At 38.6% G+C, this 14,499-nt stretch overlaps 1 protein-coding gene across 6 annotated transcripts in view; it reads right to left on the reverse strand.

The window, feature by feature from the left end:
• Positions 1-14,499, reverse strand: part of PTPN3 (protein tyrosine phosphatase non-receptor type 3) — a 163,842-nt gene that overhangs the window by 86,546 nt on the left and 62,797 nt on the right. For 5 of the 6 annotated variants that reach the window (XM_068671158.1, XM_068671157.1, XM_068671162.1 and 2 more), the window contains 3 exons: positions 10,156-10,310; positions 261-368; positions 91-148 (listed from right to left, as the gene is read on the reverse strand). In XM_068671158.1, coding sequence (XP_068527259.1) covers positions 91-148; positions 261-368; positions 10,156-10,310 — 321 coding nt within the window. The remainder of the gene's footprint in view (positions 1-90; positions 149-260; positions 369-10,155; positions 10,311-14,499) is intronic. The other variant, XM_068671159.1, reaches the window with a different exon arrangement.

Consider the following 14,499-nt stretch of genomic DNA (forward strand, 5'->3'; position numbering starts at 1 on the left):
TAATTAACAGCAACTTAATTTATTAAATTCATAAGAACATAAAAAAGCTGAACTACACAGCTACAGTCGAGATATAAAAATAGATCTTACCTTTCAACTGTTTCCTAATAGGTTTGTTTGGTTCAAGCCATCGCTGTGAAATGAAAAACTATTAGATAGATTAAAATATTTACAAACAATTGGTGTTTATTTTTATATATGTGTGTATGTATATATATGCACATATATATACACACACATTTATTATTTACTATACTTACAGGTGAATCTACTGACGTTTCATTTTGCTGTAAACCAAAATATTCTTTCTCTGTCACACCCAGCTGGTTATAGGTCATATCCAACAAAATCTGACCAGTGTCTTGTTTCTGAAAGCAAGAAAAGTTCAGAAGTGAAACTCTGCAACACTTACACACCTTAATAAACGATTGATTTAAATAAGTTTTATTAAATAAACAAACTCTGCAACACTTACACACTGTAATATACAATTTAAATAAGTTTTATTTAAAAAAATAAATAACTTGTGAATAAAAATACCTGCTAATTCATTGGTTCAAAGTTTCTCGGCAATAGAAGAACTTTAATTGATAAAAGTTTGATTGTTTGTTTGTTTTTTTAAGATACTTTCTTTCCAAAATACATTAGGTACCTGAAATCTCATAATATGAATTGACATGAAGTCAGGTCCTTGAGGTCGGTCCCACAACTGCCTTTTTATTCAGACCACCTCTGCTCCATCAGCCCTTAGGAGCAATACCCCCTTTCTCTGGAGCTGTACCCTGCAATCCTGGCTTGCAGCCACACGGGGCTGCTGCGGCCCCTGATGTCACCACCAAAGCAGCTTTTTCTGTTTCCACATCAGCTTTCGGAAGGGAAAGTTTGTATACACCAGAATAGGGAGAAAGAAAAAAAAAAAAAAAAAAAAAAAAAAAGTAGGAGAAAGCTGTATTCCAGCCATGGGATCCCGGACTTCATTAGCCTGAATTCCCACTCGCCCTGCTACCGTTATGCCACCCCAGACACCCATCCCGTGGGGTATTCCCACAAGAACTGGTGTAACCAGGAATTCCACGGGACACCCAGATGCACAAGCACAGGGTATTTTCCCTGAAATTACATTAGCATACCTCCGCACCACTGCAGCGTGGCATAGAGATTAACCAGCTTACGTCAAAGCACACCGCTAATCAATGCTGTTAGCACAAATAAACAAACAACACACAAAACCCCTGAACAAAACTGCAACCTTAAAGATGCTAACGTGTACCACAGCTTGCAATGCTGCAATGCATTTTCAGTGTAGTCCTTTATGTACTAAGTTGCTGGGCAGAACGAAACCCAGGACAGTTTGTTTCGCATCCTGTCTATACAAAAGATTATAGATGTAATTTTTTTTTTAATCTTCCTTTTGAATTTTCCGAGTCTTTTTCTTGAAATCAGAAATAAGCTGTACACATGCACAAAAATGACATCAGGGGAAAATTCTTCGGGCTGCGACACAAGCACTTTGTTTAGGAAACCAAAGGGCTTGATGCTTATGCATTCATACATACTTACGCACCACATCTTTGTGGATGGCCCCAGTCTTATTCAGTGTGTGAGAGTGCTCACTTACGTCAAGAACACAATATTTTATTCATTTCTCTTTGTTTAGACCTTGTTTATTATACAACACTCAAGCTCTGCTCAGAAGACAGATTTATCTGCTTTTTGTTGGTTTGGGCTTTTTTTTTTTTTCTTTTTTTTTTTCTTTCCCCTTTTTACACAGGGCACCAAAGCAGTGTAAAAGAGTGCTTTAAATACTAACATATTCCATAGTCTCCCCTTATCTCCTAAAAACATTATTCCTATTTAGAAGATTGGAAAGGACCACCAAAAATTCAATCACAAGACACACTTTACTACCTTATTTTGGAGTACTGAATATTACCTTACACTTACTACCAGAGCTTAGCTACTTACTGCTAGAGCAGAGCTCATGAGCCCCATTGGTATCTGAATGCTCACTATTTCTACACCAGACTCCAGAAAAAAGGTAAGGTACCAGGAAAACAACTACTGGCCTCCTATGAGAAGCTGTGCCTAATTTTCTGGAGCAAAGTCCCCTAAGAAGTAAACCAATGTAGGCAACGCTTCGCTGTCGTGTATGAGACTACCTTTTCTCCCTCCAGCAGTCTCCCACCTTGCTTAACTTCTGCAGCAAACAGAGGAAGCCTTGCAATAGCTGCAAGTCAAACCAAGTCAGTGACTGTGCTGCCATCAAACGCTGCAGCTCTGTCCTCTCTCCCTTTACCCAAGTTGCACATCCCCACTCCCCACTTTCTAATGTCCCATGGGACATTCAAATCACAGCACCAATCAAAACCATTTTTTTTTTCTGAAATAGCATACTTAGATTTAAACCCAGAGTAAAAACTGTGGCATCTCATTCCGTATTCATTTCATCTCTATTCATTTGCCTGCTGTTTTTTTTTCTTTTTCTTTTTGCTTACAAGCAGAACATTAAAAACTATCAAGTGGCAACACACGACACCTGCATAATTCTGCAGCATGACTTCACATGTCTGGAGCACGCTTCTGACACTGAGCAAACTGAGAAATTGATGGTTATTCTGTGACCAAACGCAGTCATTACTCAGGATGACGCATACACTTGAATCAAAAGAGTTCAGGAATCTTGGGTTTTGTTACAAGCAGGGCAGAAGACGACTACTGTGGGCAGACTCTACTGCTAATTTTCTCTGTAAACTCAAACACTTCTGATTCCTGTTCCTCACAACACCATTACCTCCTAGTTCCTTTCTCATTTTTAACACTTCTAGTTCTTCAACACAATTCAAATGCCTTCCTCTTCTCTATCCCCACCTTCTCACAGTGGTCTACCTCTTTTTCTGTGCCAAACAGGAAATGCTAAGCACACTTTTACTGCTTCCCTTTAAAAGTAAGCTCCCTGTTTCTCTATTCTGAATCCTAAACCCACCTGCTCAGCATTAACAGCAGCCACCAGCAGTTTCCTCTACCTACCTAGCATTCCCTCCTCCTCCTCCTCTCCGTTTTCTTTCACAAACAATCATCAACACCGCTTTTCTGTAGCTTCAATCCTAGTTCTCTGGTATCAAAGGCAGAAATTTTCTTCCACAGTGCCTAGATGAAGCACCCACTCCCTAAATCTAAGCCAAGTACAAGAAGTCACTTTCAACTGTTAAAATCTTTTCCAGTTGTCAAAATTCCTGCATCTGAATGTTTTTATTTTTTTTCCTGAAGAAACCCTGTATTTACACAGCTTTTGCTTTGTTTTAAGAAACAGACTAATTATTTTGCAGCCTATATATTTACAAGATACCCACACAGCTCATGCTGCATTATCTTCAGTCTATTTTGCACATTTACACTTTTCAGATCTGGGTGTAAAGTGAGGCAGGCTAAGTACGTCACATCACTGCTTCTGAATTTCGACATCCATTCCAATAGATGGTCCAAAGCCACACAGTACTCTACCTAGTGTCGAGTGCTTTAAAACATAAAATATTTTTACTCCTCTCCTCCATGGGCAGAGGACAAAACAACATGAACACCACTCAGCTGAATTGGATATTAGGACCAAGTTCTTAACCCCACAAATCATTACAGCAAGTAGTTAAGACATTAATAAAGCTCTTCCCTTCCTACAAGGAGGTAAAAACTTATGCACGTTGTAACAGTACTCAAGAATGAAACAGCATGAGATCCTGAGATGGTTTCTTGTCTCTGCTCTGAAAGAAGTTTCCATTTATTTAATCTTTCTGACATTCCTTATTCTGCTGTTAAAAGTTTTGCATTAAACACCTCATAACTACACATTATTCAGTCCATTTAAATCTGTTTTGAAACATATTTCACCTCATGCTGGACAGGTCAAAATTAATATTTAAAGATTATACCTGTTACAGTCTGCCTGTGCCACAATATGAATTCCCTAAATACAGCTGGAAATTATTAGCCAACTTCAAATCTCGTAGTTTACTAAAAATTCAAGAACCCCTTCATTATTTTTTAACTTCAAGTACTGCCTAGCAGCTTGTATGATCAAAGATTTGCTGTCCTAAGAACTGCATAAACATCATGTAAATGAAGACTTAGCTCTTTGGAGTGGAAGGGTAAATACGCAAATCATCCTTTTCAGCTCGTTACCTTCCATAGAGTAACCTGTACAAAGCAACACCTTCAGAGGACAGTGCAACACACCTCCCTGTTTCCTTTGCAAGAGCTTTGCCCCATTTTCTGGCAATGACAATCTCACAATTAAGCCTCTCCTACGCTTTTGCAAATTCAGCCTCACTACAGACACAATGCCCACTGCTCCTCACGTGTTGTTTCAGGTCATCCTTTCTTGATTTAGGCCTTTAACACACATCCACCACTAACAGCCTTTGGTCCCTATATGCCTAAGAACTAGAACAAAGCGCTACACTTTTTTCCAGTGTCCACACCGATTCTACACACTGCTAATTTATTTGCTCTTCTGCTAACAATGCCCTTTCCTCCTGTTGGAAATTATTTACTTACCTAATGCCCTTATTCAGAGCATGCAAGATTTTGTTTAGCTAAAATAAACAGAACAGCCTGTTCTTTTCTCAGGTCCTGACTTCTGCAGAGCATCCTAATTGTCCCTTCCATGCCTGCCCAAGCTGAAACTTGCCTTTTTTTGTCTGCTTGTGGATCTGCACATGACTTTCCATGGAAGCTGGTTCCAATGCCAAGACTAACACTGCTACCACTTCCTCGACATTGGCTCAAAGCTCCTGCCTGATGCAGGCAGGATGTAGCACTCACCTTTTTCACAACCACAACAGAAGTAGTTCAGTCTGGAAACTACCAATGTTTTCCTCCTCAATTGTTTACAACTGAAAACTAAGCTTGAACAAACAAAAAAATAAAGCAGCCCACATTAAATACTTCTCAGGAAAGCTATTACTTTATACCATTGATTTTTTCCCACTGCATTACTCATTTTTCACGGTAACCTGTCTACTACATCATACTTCTATTTCTTTTTGTTTGTTTGTTGGGTTGGGTTGGTTTTTAAATAAGGCCATGAACCTTACTTTTTGGTTTACTGAAAAAATTTAATAGCAACATGTTAAAGAAATTTATCAGTCGGTAACTCCACTGGTAATGTCCTTACACAGCTTAACATCTCTCTTTTCAGCAGGAACTACTGGCACCTCTTGAGTCAACTCCTTGCCCGTCCCATAACACTGCTAGATTCCCTACACTACAGCTCAGTATTTTCCTTTATAAAGGTCACACAAAATAAGTTATCTAAGCCCACAGAGCATTGACTCACTGCATTTTCTTTGTCTCAAAAATGATTTTGTTTGTTAAACACATATGAAGTTTGTTGTGCCAGATCTAACTTTGGAAATATCTCCCCTGCACAAATTCTTTCCTTCAGCATTTATTACGAAGTCAGGCACCCTGAAGGGATCAGACTAACAAGCCTGCAGTAGGTCAGATCACTTTCTCACTGTCCTCAAAGTCATCAAGTTTCATACTGTCTTATTGTTTTCCAGACACAGAGTAGCCTGATCTGCTTCAACATAAAACTAAATATTTGTTGCTAGCCTGAAATTTCATACAGTAACTCTTTCAATATGCAGGGATGCAGATTAGCACCAACCTCTCCTGTGTTACCAAACAATGGAAGTAGGAAAAGTTAGTGATGAAGATGCTACACATCTGTATTGTTGCAGTTTAGTAAGAGCGGCTTAAAATTTTAATTCACACCCACAGCCAAAAAGAACCTTTAAGAGAACCTCTGCTCATTATTTTAAACATATCAATACCAATTGTTGATGATAACTGTAACAGTCGTGTTCCTTCTCAAAGTCCTAAAAGGAGGAACTTGATTGGGAAGGTACAGAAAAAACACCAATCCTCACCATTTGCATTTCAAGTCATACAACTTCTAGTTATTACCACCAAATCATTGTATTTCTAGAAGAAAACCCTATTTCTAGAAGGAAGCCAAATACCTTAAAAGCAGAAATCACAGGCACTAAAAACAAAAGCATCAACTGTGCTTCAGAAAGATAATACAACACAGAGATTATTCGACACTATGTTTCAGCCTTTCCCAAAAGTCAGTTTGCTGGAAATTTAGACGCATAGCTCCCAAGTAGTCATTCCTGGTAAATGAGTCAAAGTAGAGCAATAATGGAAAATTCCTGTATGTTTACACCAAAAGTTGCAAACAGATCTGCATTATTGCTCAATATATACCTATTTATCACACCCAAACATGGTATGTGAGCACATTCTGTATGTATTAGAATGACAAATAACATTTTCCTCATGTGAAGACAGTCATAAGTTCAGAGACAAATGAATTAACCTTATCACAAAATTCAAACACATGACATTTATTTGAAAGCATCAGGAAAACTTGAATATAATCAAATACAACATTCCATGTGAAGTGCAGTCAAGCCCTGGTCTCAAATATTTCCAAATTTTAGTTTACATGCACCTTCTATTCTTTGGGTGGACTTTGGACATGTTCCATCTAAATACTGGAACACATGATGGAGGAAAGACAAGACAGGCCATTTCAGCCTGGCAGAATTAACATACAACTTCCTTTGGAATGTAAGCCAAGAAGCAAAATGTGAACTTTCTTGATAAAGATGACCTAAGAACAGTACATACCACAAGTTATATTAACTTTTTGTGATACCATCAATATAAATTTCTCATTCACCACGTATAAGCTCCTTCAAATAAAAACGATGAACAATAAAGGCTATCATTCCACTACCGTGCCAAAGCCAAAATATAAAAGAAAAAAAATGTTTCTCTTGAAATTATATCTTCCTTTTCAGCTGGCCAAGCTACCAACATTCTTTAGTATAAGAGCTTAATTAGAACGAACTCAAAGAAATCAAATTAAGCAACTATCTCGAGGTTTCTCAGTAATCAAAGTCCCTCAGGTTATTTCCACAAGCAAAAAACATCTTCGTCCTTCCACTGCCCCATTTTAGAATGGCTGGATTTCGTTCATATTGTTACAGGTACAACCACTTGGAAAAGTCCCACGTAGCAGAATGATAGAGACACCTATAGCTACGATTTGGAAAGTTTTCTAAGTCCATGCAGTTTACCAACAAAGACAGGAAATTCAACTGTGGGGGCTCGATAAGCATCCAGTTGCTACAGAACGAAGAGAAAAAGTCAGCTCTGTTCTCCAGAACATTCAATATTTGGTGGTACCATGAATATCAAGACATTAACTTCCCTACTAGTTCAAAATTTCAAAATACATAAATTCTTATTTTCAGTGTGTGAATAGGTTGACAGCTTAGTCTATTAAATTTAATACAAAGGTGATAAATTCAAATTCACTTCAAATTCATTAGTCTTAGGCATTTGTTCAGTGCCAGCGAGACATTAGAAATTACAACCTCAAGATACCTATTTGCTTAAACTCAAAGCAAGTTTCTCTTGAGTTACTTCTTACCCTTGATTTTTTTTTTTTATGTTTATTCCTCTCTATAATATTTATATGCCTTTGAAAGAAATCCTCTTGCAGGAAGAATTCTGTGTTCAGATAACTGCTACGTGACAAAACAATGTTCAGTATTTTTCAGTTTGTTGTCACTAGAATTGGAGGAGTCTTTAATTCCACTTTGACTATTTCATGAAGGAAAGCCAAGATTTCTTAGGCTTTAGACTTAGTCTAAAGTCTGCCTTTCCCCATTCACTTTCCACTACTTGTAGTTGAAACATACCTACATCTACAAATGCAAGGCGTACTTACGTGTTTGTGAATATTAGCCTAATATTCATACATTGACACATCTAATGTTAATACATCCAAACTCAGAGCTTTCATAAATCACTGTGAGGTACCCCTAGCCCACAAACTAGCCCTGAAAATTTCCCACCCTTTGTTTTTCACTGATATACTGAAGTGCTTTGCTCACAGGCATAAAACCAAATGGTGCTGGCCGTGAAAATAACAACACACACACAAACTTCACGAAGCTGAATTTGTCTGTTGATATAATCAGAACTCAAATATGAGTTTTCAGCAGCTGGCTTCCAGTCCTATTCAGAGCTGGACTTCGTGACACAATCAGAGAGTAGCAAAGCCTGCCCTGAGGCAGGCCTCAAGGTCAGGTAATCAGGAAGGGCAGGCCTGACAGATGAGTACAGACTCCCCCAGAGCTGGTAGGGGAGCTCAGTACTGCGAGGACATTAATCTTCGTGAAACCTTGTCCTTGCACTAACACACAACCTAGCGAGGTAGCCACACTCCTCGCTTCTTTGCGATGAAGGGTCCTGTGCTGCCCTCAGGGCAGCTCAGCATTACAGTGGCGGGGAAGGAGGCCCTTCTGACTGCTGGATCAAGCAGACAACCAGCGGGGACACCCCGCGGCTACGCTCGAGGCAGGGAGATGAATTAGCTGGGCCCAGAAGTTCACAACAGTTTTGATCTTTTGTACAGAATTCACTGCTTAAAGGATGAAACAAGAAGCACAAAGTTCAGGTGCACAGTGCTACATTTCATCAGGCCAAGAGCTAAATCTGAAGTTCTGTAAACAGCTGCTTACAGGGAAGAGTACACTACTATCAAAAGTAGTAATTCCTCATTTTTCAAAGGTCCTTGTACATGGATCTTTGTCCCTTGTACATGGGTCAAGAAATTTCTGCCAAGTCCAGTCACAATTGACAGACAAGGCAATCTTATAGGGCATGCTGGAAATGAACAATGAAAATTTTCTATTAGTGTGCTGCTCCTTCTCTTATATTCCTACCTCCCCCGAGCATCCTACTCCCCACGGTTAGCTACTATTACATTTATATACATATACACAAACACATAAATGTGCATGTACACCTACATATACATTTTACATATAAATCTACGTGCGTATATATAACATACATATCCTAATACATATGCTTATCTATACAAAATATATACTAAAATATTTGACTAATTCTGAGTGTTTTGGAATGTAAGCTATTAGACTGAAAATAATTTGTTTGGCTAGCAAATTATTTTTCTTTCGATAAACATCCAGACAGAATTCAGAAATAAAATGAGTCTGCAAAGCAAATTGTAACAACACTTTGGAAAATACTGTTTTCAAATGAGGCTTTGAGAATCCTGTAGGAATGCATGCCATAATTTAGAGAAATGCAGCAATGGAGTTTCCTCATAAAAACCCTTAACTTCTCAGCCTGGGTAAACTGGACAAAGGAAGCATCATATGTGCAAGTTCACACTATACTTTAGGTCAGTTTTTCCTGCACAGTCAAATAATTCTACTGAAAACTGATTGAAGAGTTAAGGTGATTCCTTTGTTTTCATCTAGAAATGAAACAACACCTTTAATCAGTAAGAAGGGTTATGAAACTAAATATTTACAAAATGAAGTAGTGTTCTATCTGTACAACTGCATTATATTAGCTGCTTTCCCAATACAGATATTCCAGTAAAATTCTGTAGCATAAACTTGTCTCAGCAGTTGGACTTGATGATCTTTGCAAGTCCCTTCCAACTGCACTACTCTACAGTAAGTTCTATTAGCCTGTCCAAAATTTCCAACATCCTCCATCCCCTTTCCCACTCTGCTCCCCTAAACAATAAACCAATAAAAAAAACACATTGAAGCACAACAGACTGACCTGTCCTACTAAGCCATGCTGTCTTCCCTACTAGCATGATCTTTGTATTTCAGAAAACATGTAATGACCTTACTATGTTAATTTACAATTTACCTCCTTTTAGCATTACTCATCCTTTGCTGACAGAAAAGAAATAGTACATCCAAATTTGCGATTCCCCTTTAGATAAAAATTACTTATTCACAGCTGATCACGATAATTTTATCTGCTTCTCAGGGATTCCTATACTATGTAGAAGACCATTTTCCAGATACAACCTGCTTGATGTGATTTTATGACTCTTCAGTCAGTTGACTTTAGAGAAAATTAAAACATAACTTCATAAATCTATTTCATAACCAGTAACTCTGCAATTTTGAAATGACAAAGATACACCTTCAACATTGTACAAAAATCCCATACCTCAGGGTCCCACAATTGACCTTCAGCTTTCAAACAAATACTTATGGATTTAAAAAATATATAGTTTTCCAAACTTACATTGACTTTGAAGCTTTGTATTGAGCCATCCAAAAAGTGAACGTTGCAGGTTATCTCTGATCGGGTTTTCTCTTTTGGTAGTTCTGATGCTCGTATGTTATTTATCCTCCCACCTAAGGCTCGTAAACGGGAGTTCATAACTATTGCTGAATAACCTATAAAACAAAAAATACATTTAATAACAGTTCTTACAATTCACTAATATTTCACCAATATTTTTCTAAGAAACCCACAACAACATGAAGGCCTCATTACACCCCAAATACTTAGAGTAACAGAATTAATTTTGAATTTTTGAATTAATTTGAATTAATAAGGAAAAAAAAAAAGCACCTACTATAAAACAGATAGACAATGTTAAGGAAATTTTCTACCATCTGTACCTAGTAAATTCATCGCCTCTGTATAATATCCTACATATTTCTATATTTACCAAACAAGTTTTACTACAGGAAAACATTTCTTTCTATTCTAAATTCTAACTCGATTTAATGCAGATCACATTCTGTCAAGTAGCATTTTGTTACAGGAACACACACACAGACCATATGTATGGCAACCAGAATTAACGATAAAAACATGTCAATATTTTACAGCCTACCATGCATAAATTCATGAAGCCAGAAATCTACATCCAAGAAGAACAGCCCACAAAAAATGTGTTTTGTTTTTTTTTTTTTTTCCTTGGAAAAATCTTTCAGAACACTCAAACTGAAAACCATACTTTTCACAAATGCAAATGAAAAAGAAAAAAAAGGAAACATTCACCAAAATAACCAATGAATTAAATACAGTCAAGCCCATAAACATTTCAAGCCTCTCTCCACTAGATCAGTTTACCAATTAACATCACAACATATAAAGCCAGTTGGCAAGCGAAGCTGAGGATAGTTTTCCAGGTTAATTACCATACCAATTACCGAGTCATACCTCACTTATTAGAGGCTAGCTACAAAAAGACTTGCATAATGTGTTTCCTAGACAGCTGGCCAAGCTAGACAGGACCAATGTCAGGACTATTTTGGAATCTCCCCTTGTTTGTCTGTCTGCCTATAAAACATAGACTGACTTTTCTTTAAAACAGCTAAAAAAAATGAACTTGTCAGAATAAAATTACTTAAAATTCTGAAACACCATATCTACTCACATATCCCTGTGAAAAGTAAACGTGAAAGGCATGAAATTTTAGAGGCATGAAATTTTACCAAAGGCAACAAAAACAATGCAACGATCCATCTTCGTATAACAATGTGTAATCTGTACTTAGAAGTAGCTCAAACAAATCCTTCTCAGAAAAAAAAAAAAATCTGAAAATTCACAAGTCAGACATTCAATGAGTACTCATACTTTTTGGGGGTCAGCCAATTCATAGTTTGCTATTGTTTATTTCCTAAAATCTAAACTGTATGTAAATTGCCAAGACTGATTTATTTAGCCAGCACATTGCATTTTTTCCTGGCAGTTCGACAATATTTTCCACTCACTATTTCCCAGACATGATTTCTTCTGGTTTGTTTCTTTAAGGAGGGAAAAAAAGGAGGAGGTGATCTTCAGGTGAATTCTGAACAGTGTCTCCATATAAAACACTATACACTCCTATTGCTTTGAAATTGCTCTTGATATTGATGTATCAGTGTACTATGCTTAAATGCAAATTGTTTTGTTTTGTTTTGTTTTTTTCAATCCAGAAAATGGACAGTCTTATTCAGGAATGGTTGTTGCTGAAGAAAACACGCAGTTACCAATGCGTGTTTATTATCAATGGCATACAAAAAGGTGAAGGCATATTAAACCTTCATTCTCATATTCTTTATGAGAAGAATAAAGTTTCTAGAAGTTTTAAGTTTCTAACAGCTACGTTTTCAGCTATTTATGCATCACAGTGTTCCTCTTTTACCACAAAGCCAGGTGACTGCACAAACTATACCGACACTGTCTCCTCCCCCTTCCATGCTCAGAGGTCAAAAACGTTTCATTTGCAGAAAGAGACACAGAATCACAGAATCATTCAGGTTGGAAAAGACCTCCAAGATCACCTGGTCCAACCATCACCCTACCACCAATGTCACCCACTAAACCATGTCCCTAAGCATCACATCCAGCCTTTCCTTGTACACCCCCACGGACAGTGACTTCACCACTTCCCTGGGCAACCCATTCCAATGCCTGACTGCTCTTTCTGAGAAGAAATATCTCCAAATTTCCAACCTGAAACTACACCTACCTGCTAACCCACTGATGGGAGAAAATGTTTGTATCCTGTGGTCCAGCCCCTGGACAAGGAGAAGCTTTCTGCAAGCCAAGTACAGAGCAGATGGCAGCCTCTGCTGGGGTTGGGCTTTTTTGCTACCCAGGGAAGAAAAAAGGACTAATCTACCCAAATAAACAAATATATAATATTCTTTAACTGCCTGTGCACGACTGTACATAAGATTACAAGTCACTTCCTATCAAGGTGCCCCTGCAGAAAGCCTAGCAAGTCAGCTGGATGGCTTAGCCCATACATCAGGTAGATTTGTGAGACTAGGCTTCGTTTTTGGACTATGGTCTCCTATGCCTTTTCTAAATTAATCCCCTATATGTCTCGTCTCCATATGTATTAACCTTTACACAAAATTCATCCACTGTCCACACTAAATTGCAACACACTCCCTAAATCCAAGCCCACGTTTTGTCCAATACTGCCTCCTAGACACAAGAGATGAGAGGAATTCCACCTTCAAGCTGTCTGCAACAAGAATAAAAGCCATTTTGAAGGCTTTCGCAAAATTTTTAATTAAACAGATTTTTTAACTCTACTGAGAACGTCCAATATGTGTTCTCACAACTTCCACGTCTCTCCTCCAACGAGCCAGACCTGCTCTTTTCTGTGCCACAAACCTGTTAATCCGTCTCCAAGCATCCATGGCAGGTAGCCAGGAGCTAACAGTAACACTTCCTCGCATACTGCTACTTGTTGTCAAATCACAGAGGTGCTTGCTTTAAGACTGAAGTTACAGATGGTTTTTATGCTAGTTGTTAACAGTCTCATACCTTTACGATTGAGAGCTTCACGAAAGATTTGTTTCCTATCTTTAGGTTATATGCTGGATACCCCAAGTGAAAAAGCAACTTGGAAATTTCAGCATGAGAAATGTAAAGCTTCTAGCACGACCCGCGTTGCATCGAGTTCACGAATGAAAACTTGGGATTTTTCTTTACTTCTTTTTAGTACTTTCATGCAAAGTGAAGTCAGCAACGCAGGCGGAGCTCCCAGCCTGTGTCTCCAGCCGGGGCTGTCCTTGGCAGAAGCAGCCAAGCACAGAGGCCGTGCCAAGAGCGGGATAAGTGGCGGGGTGTTTGGACACCGCAGCCATCAGTCTAGCTGGAGCTCAGACAGCCTAAGCAAGCCCCAGAGAAGTGCCAGCAGCTGGGTGCTCAGGGCACAGAAAGCTGGCCTTTACTTGCCAGCTACGTGTCCTTCAACGTCATTCAGCACAGGAGCTAAAAATTCCCCAGGGAGCTGTTTGACAGGGACCATATAATAGGTATGACTTAGGCACCAGCCTAAGTCATCATGCATGCCGGAGCTTACTATGCCACTGCAAGTCATTAATGACACAACTTTGTCAGTCCCTGTGCTAAAGGAAAACAGAAGAGAGATGAGCATGAGTTACCAGCACCTGCTCTGCTACTCTGCTTTCATCCAGGATCTGTCTGAAAAAGCTTATTTAAAAAGAATAAAATATAGATTCTGAAAGGCCTGGTTTATCAACCCCAGTGTAATATAAAGCGGTACCTGGAAACATAAAGCAGCAATTGCAGCTGCTTTGGGACAGGCAAAGGGTTCCCGGGATCACAGGCCCAGAGAGCGGGTGACCCCACATGTTATTTTCACATTAAGGTATTAAACAAACGTGAAATTCTATCCCCTAATCAAATCAGGCAAACAGGAACGACAAACTTAGCTACAGAAAGAGGTTAATGTGCTCCAAGAGCGTTAAACACATTTCTGAACAAGTCTAGTTATGCATGCCTTCCCCAGGAATTAAGCAGCAGTCGAGCAGAACAAAACAAAACAAAACAAAAAGTGTTTTCCTTTTCTGCTGTATCAAAGACTGGCTCTTGAACTGACCTTTTCCATGCCAGCTTTTTGTATCTGTACAACTCACTTAGGAACTTGGTGAAGAAACTTACAACCCAATTTTCAGTGCAACCACCCTGAACATGTTTGTTACCAAGGAAATAAATCAAGAACAGCTTTTCTGCTCGTATACTCCAGGACCTTCTACATAGGCTCACACCACGCATAGCTATGAATGGTTCAGAAGTAACAAATATTCGCTTCCACCACTGCATTAGGTA

Source organism: Anas acuta, chromosome 2, assembly GCF_963932015.1.
Source record: "Anas acuta chromosome 2, bAnaAcu1.1, whole genome shotgun sequence".
Taxonomy (NCBI): domain Eukaryota; kingdom Metazoa; phylum Chordata; class Aves; order Anseriformes; family Anatidae; genus Anas; species Anas acuta.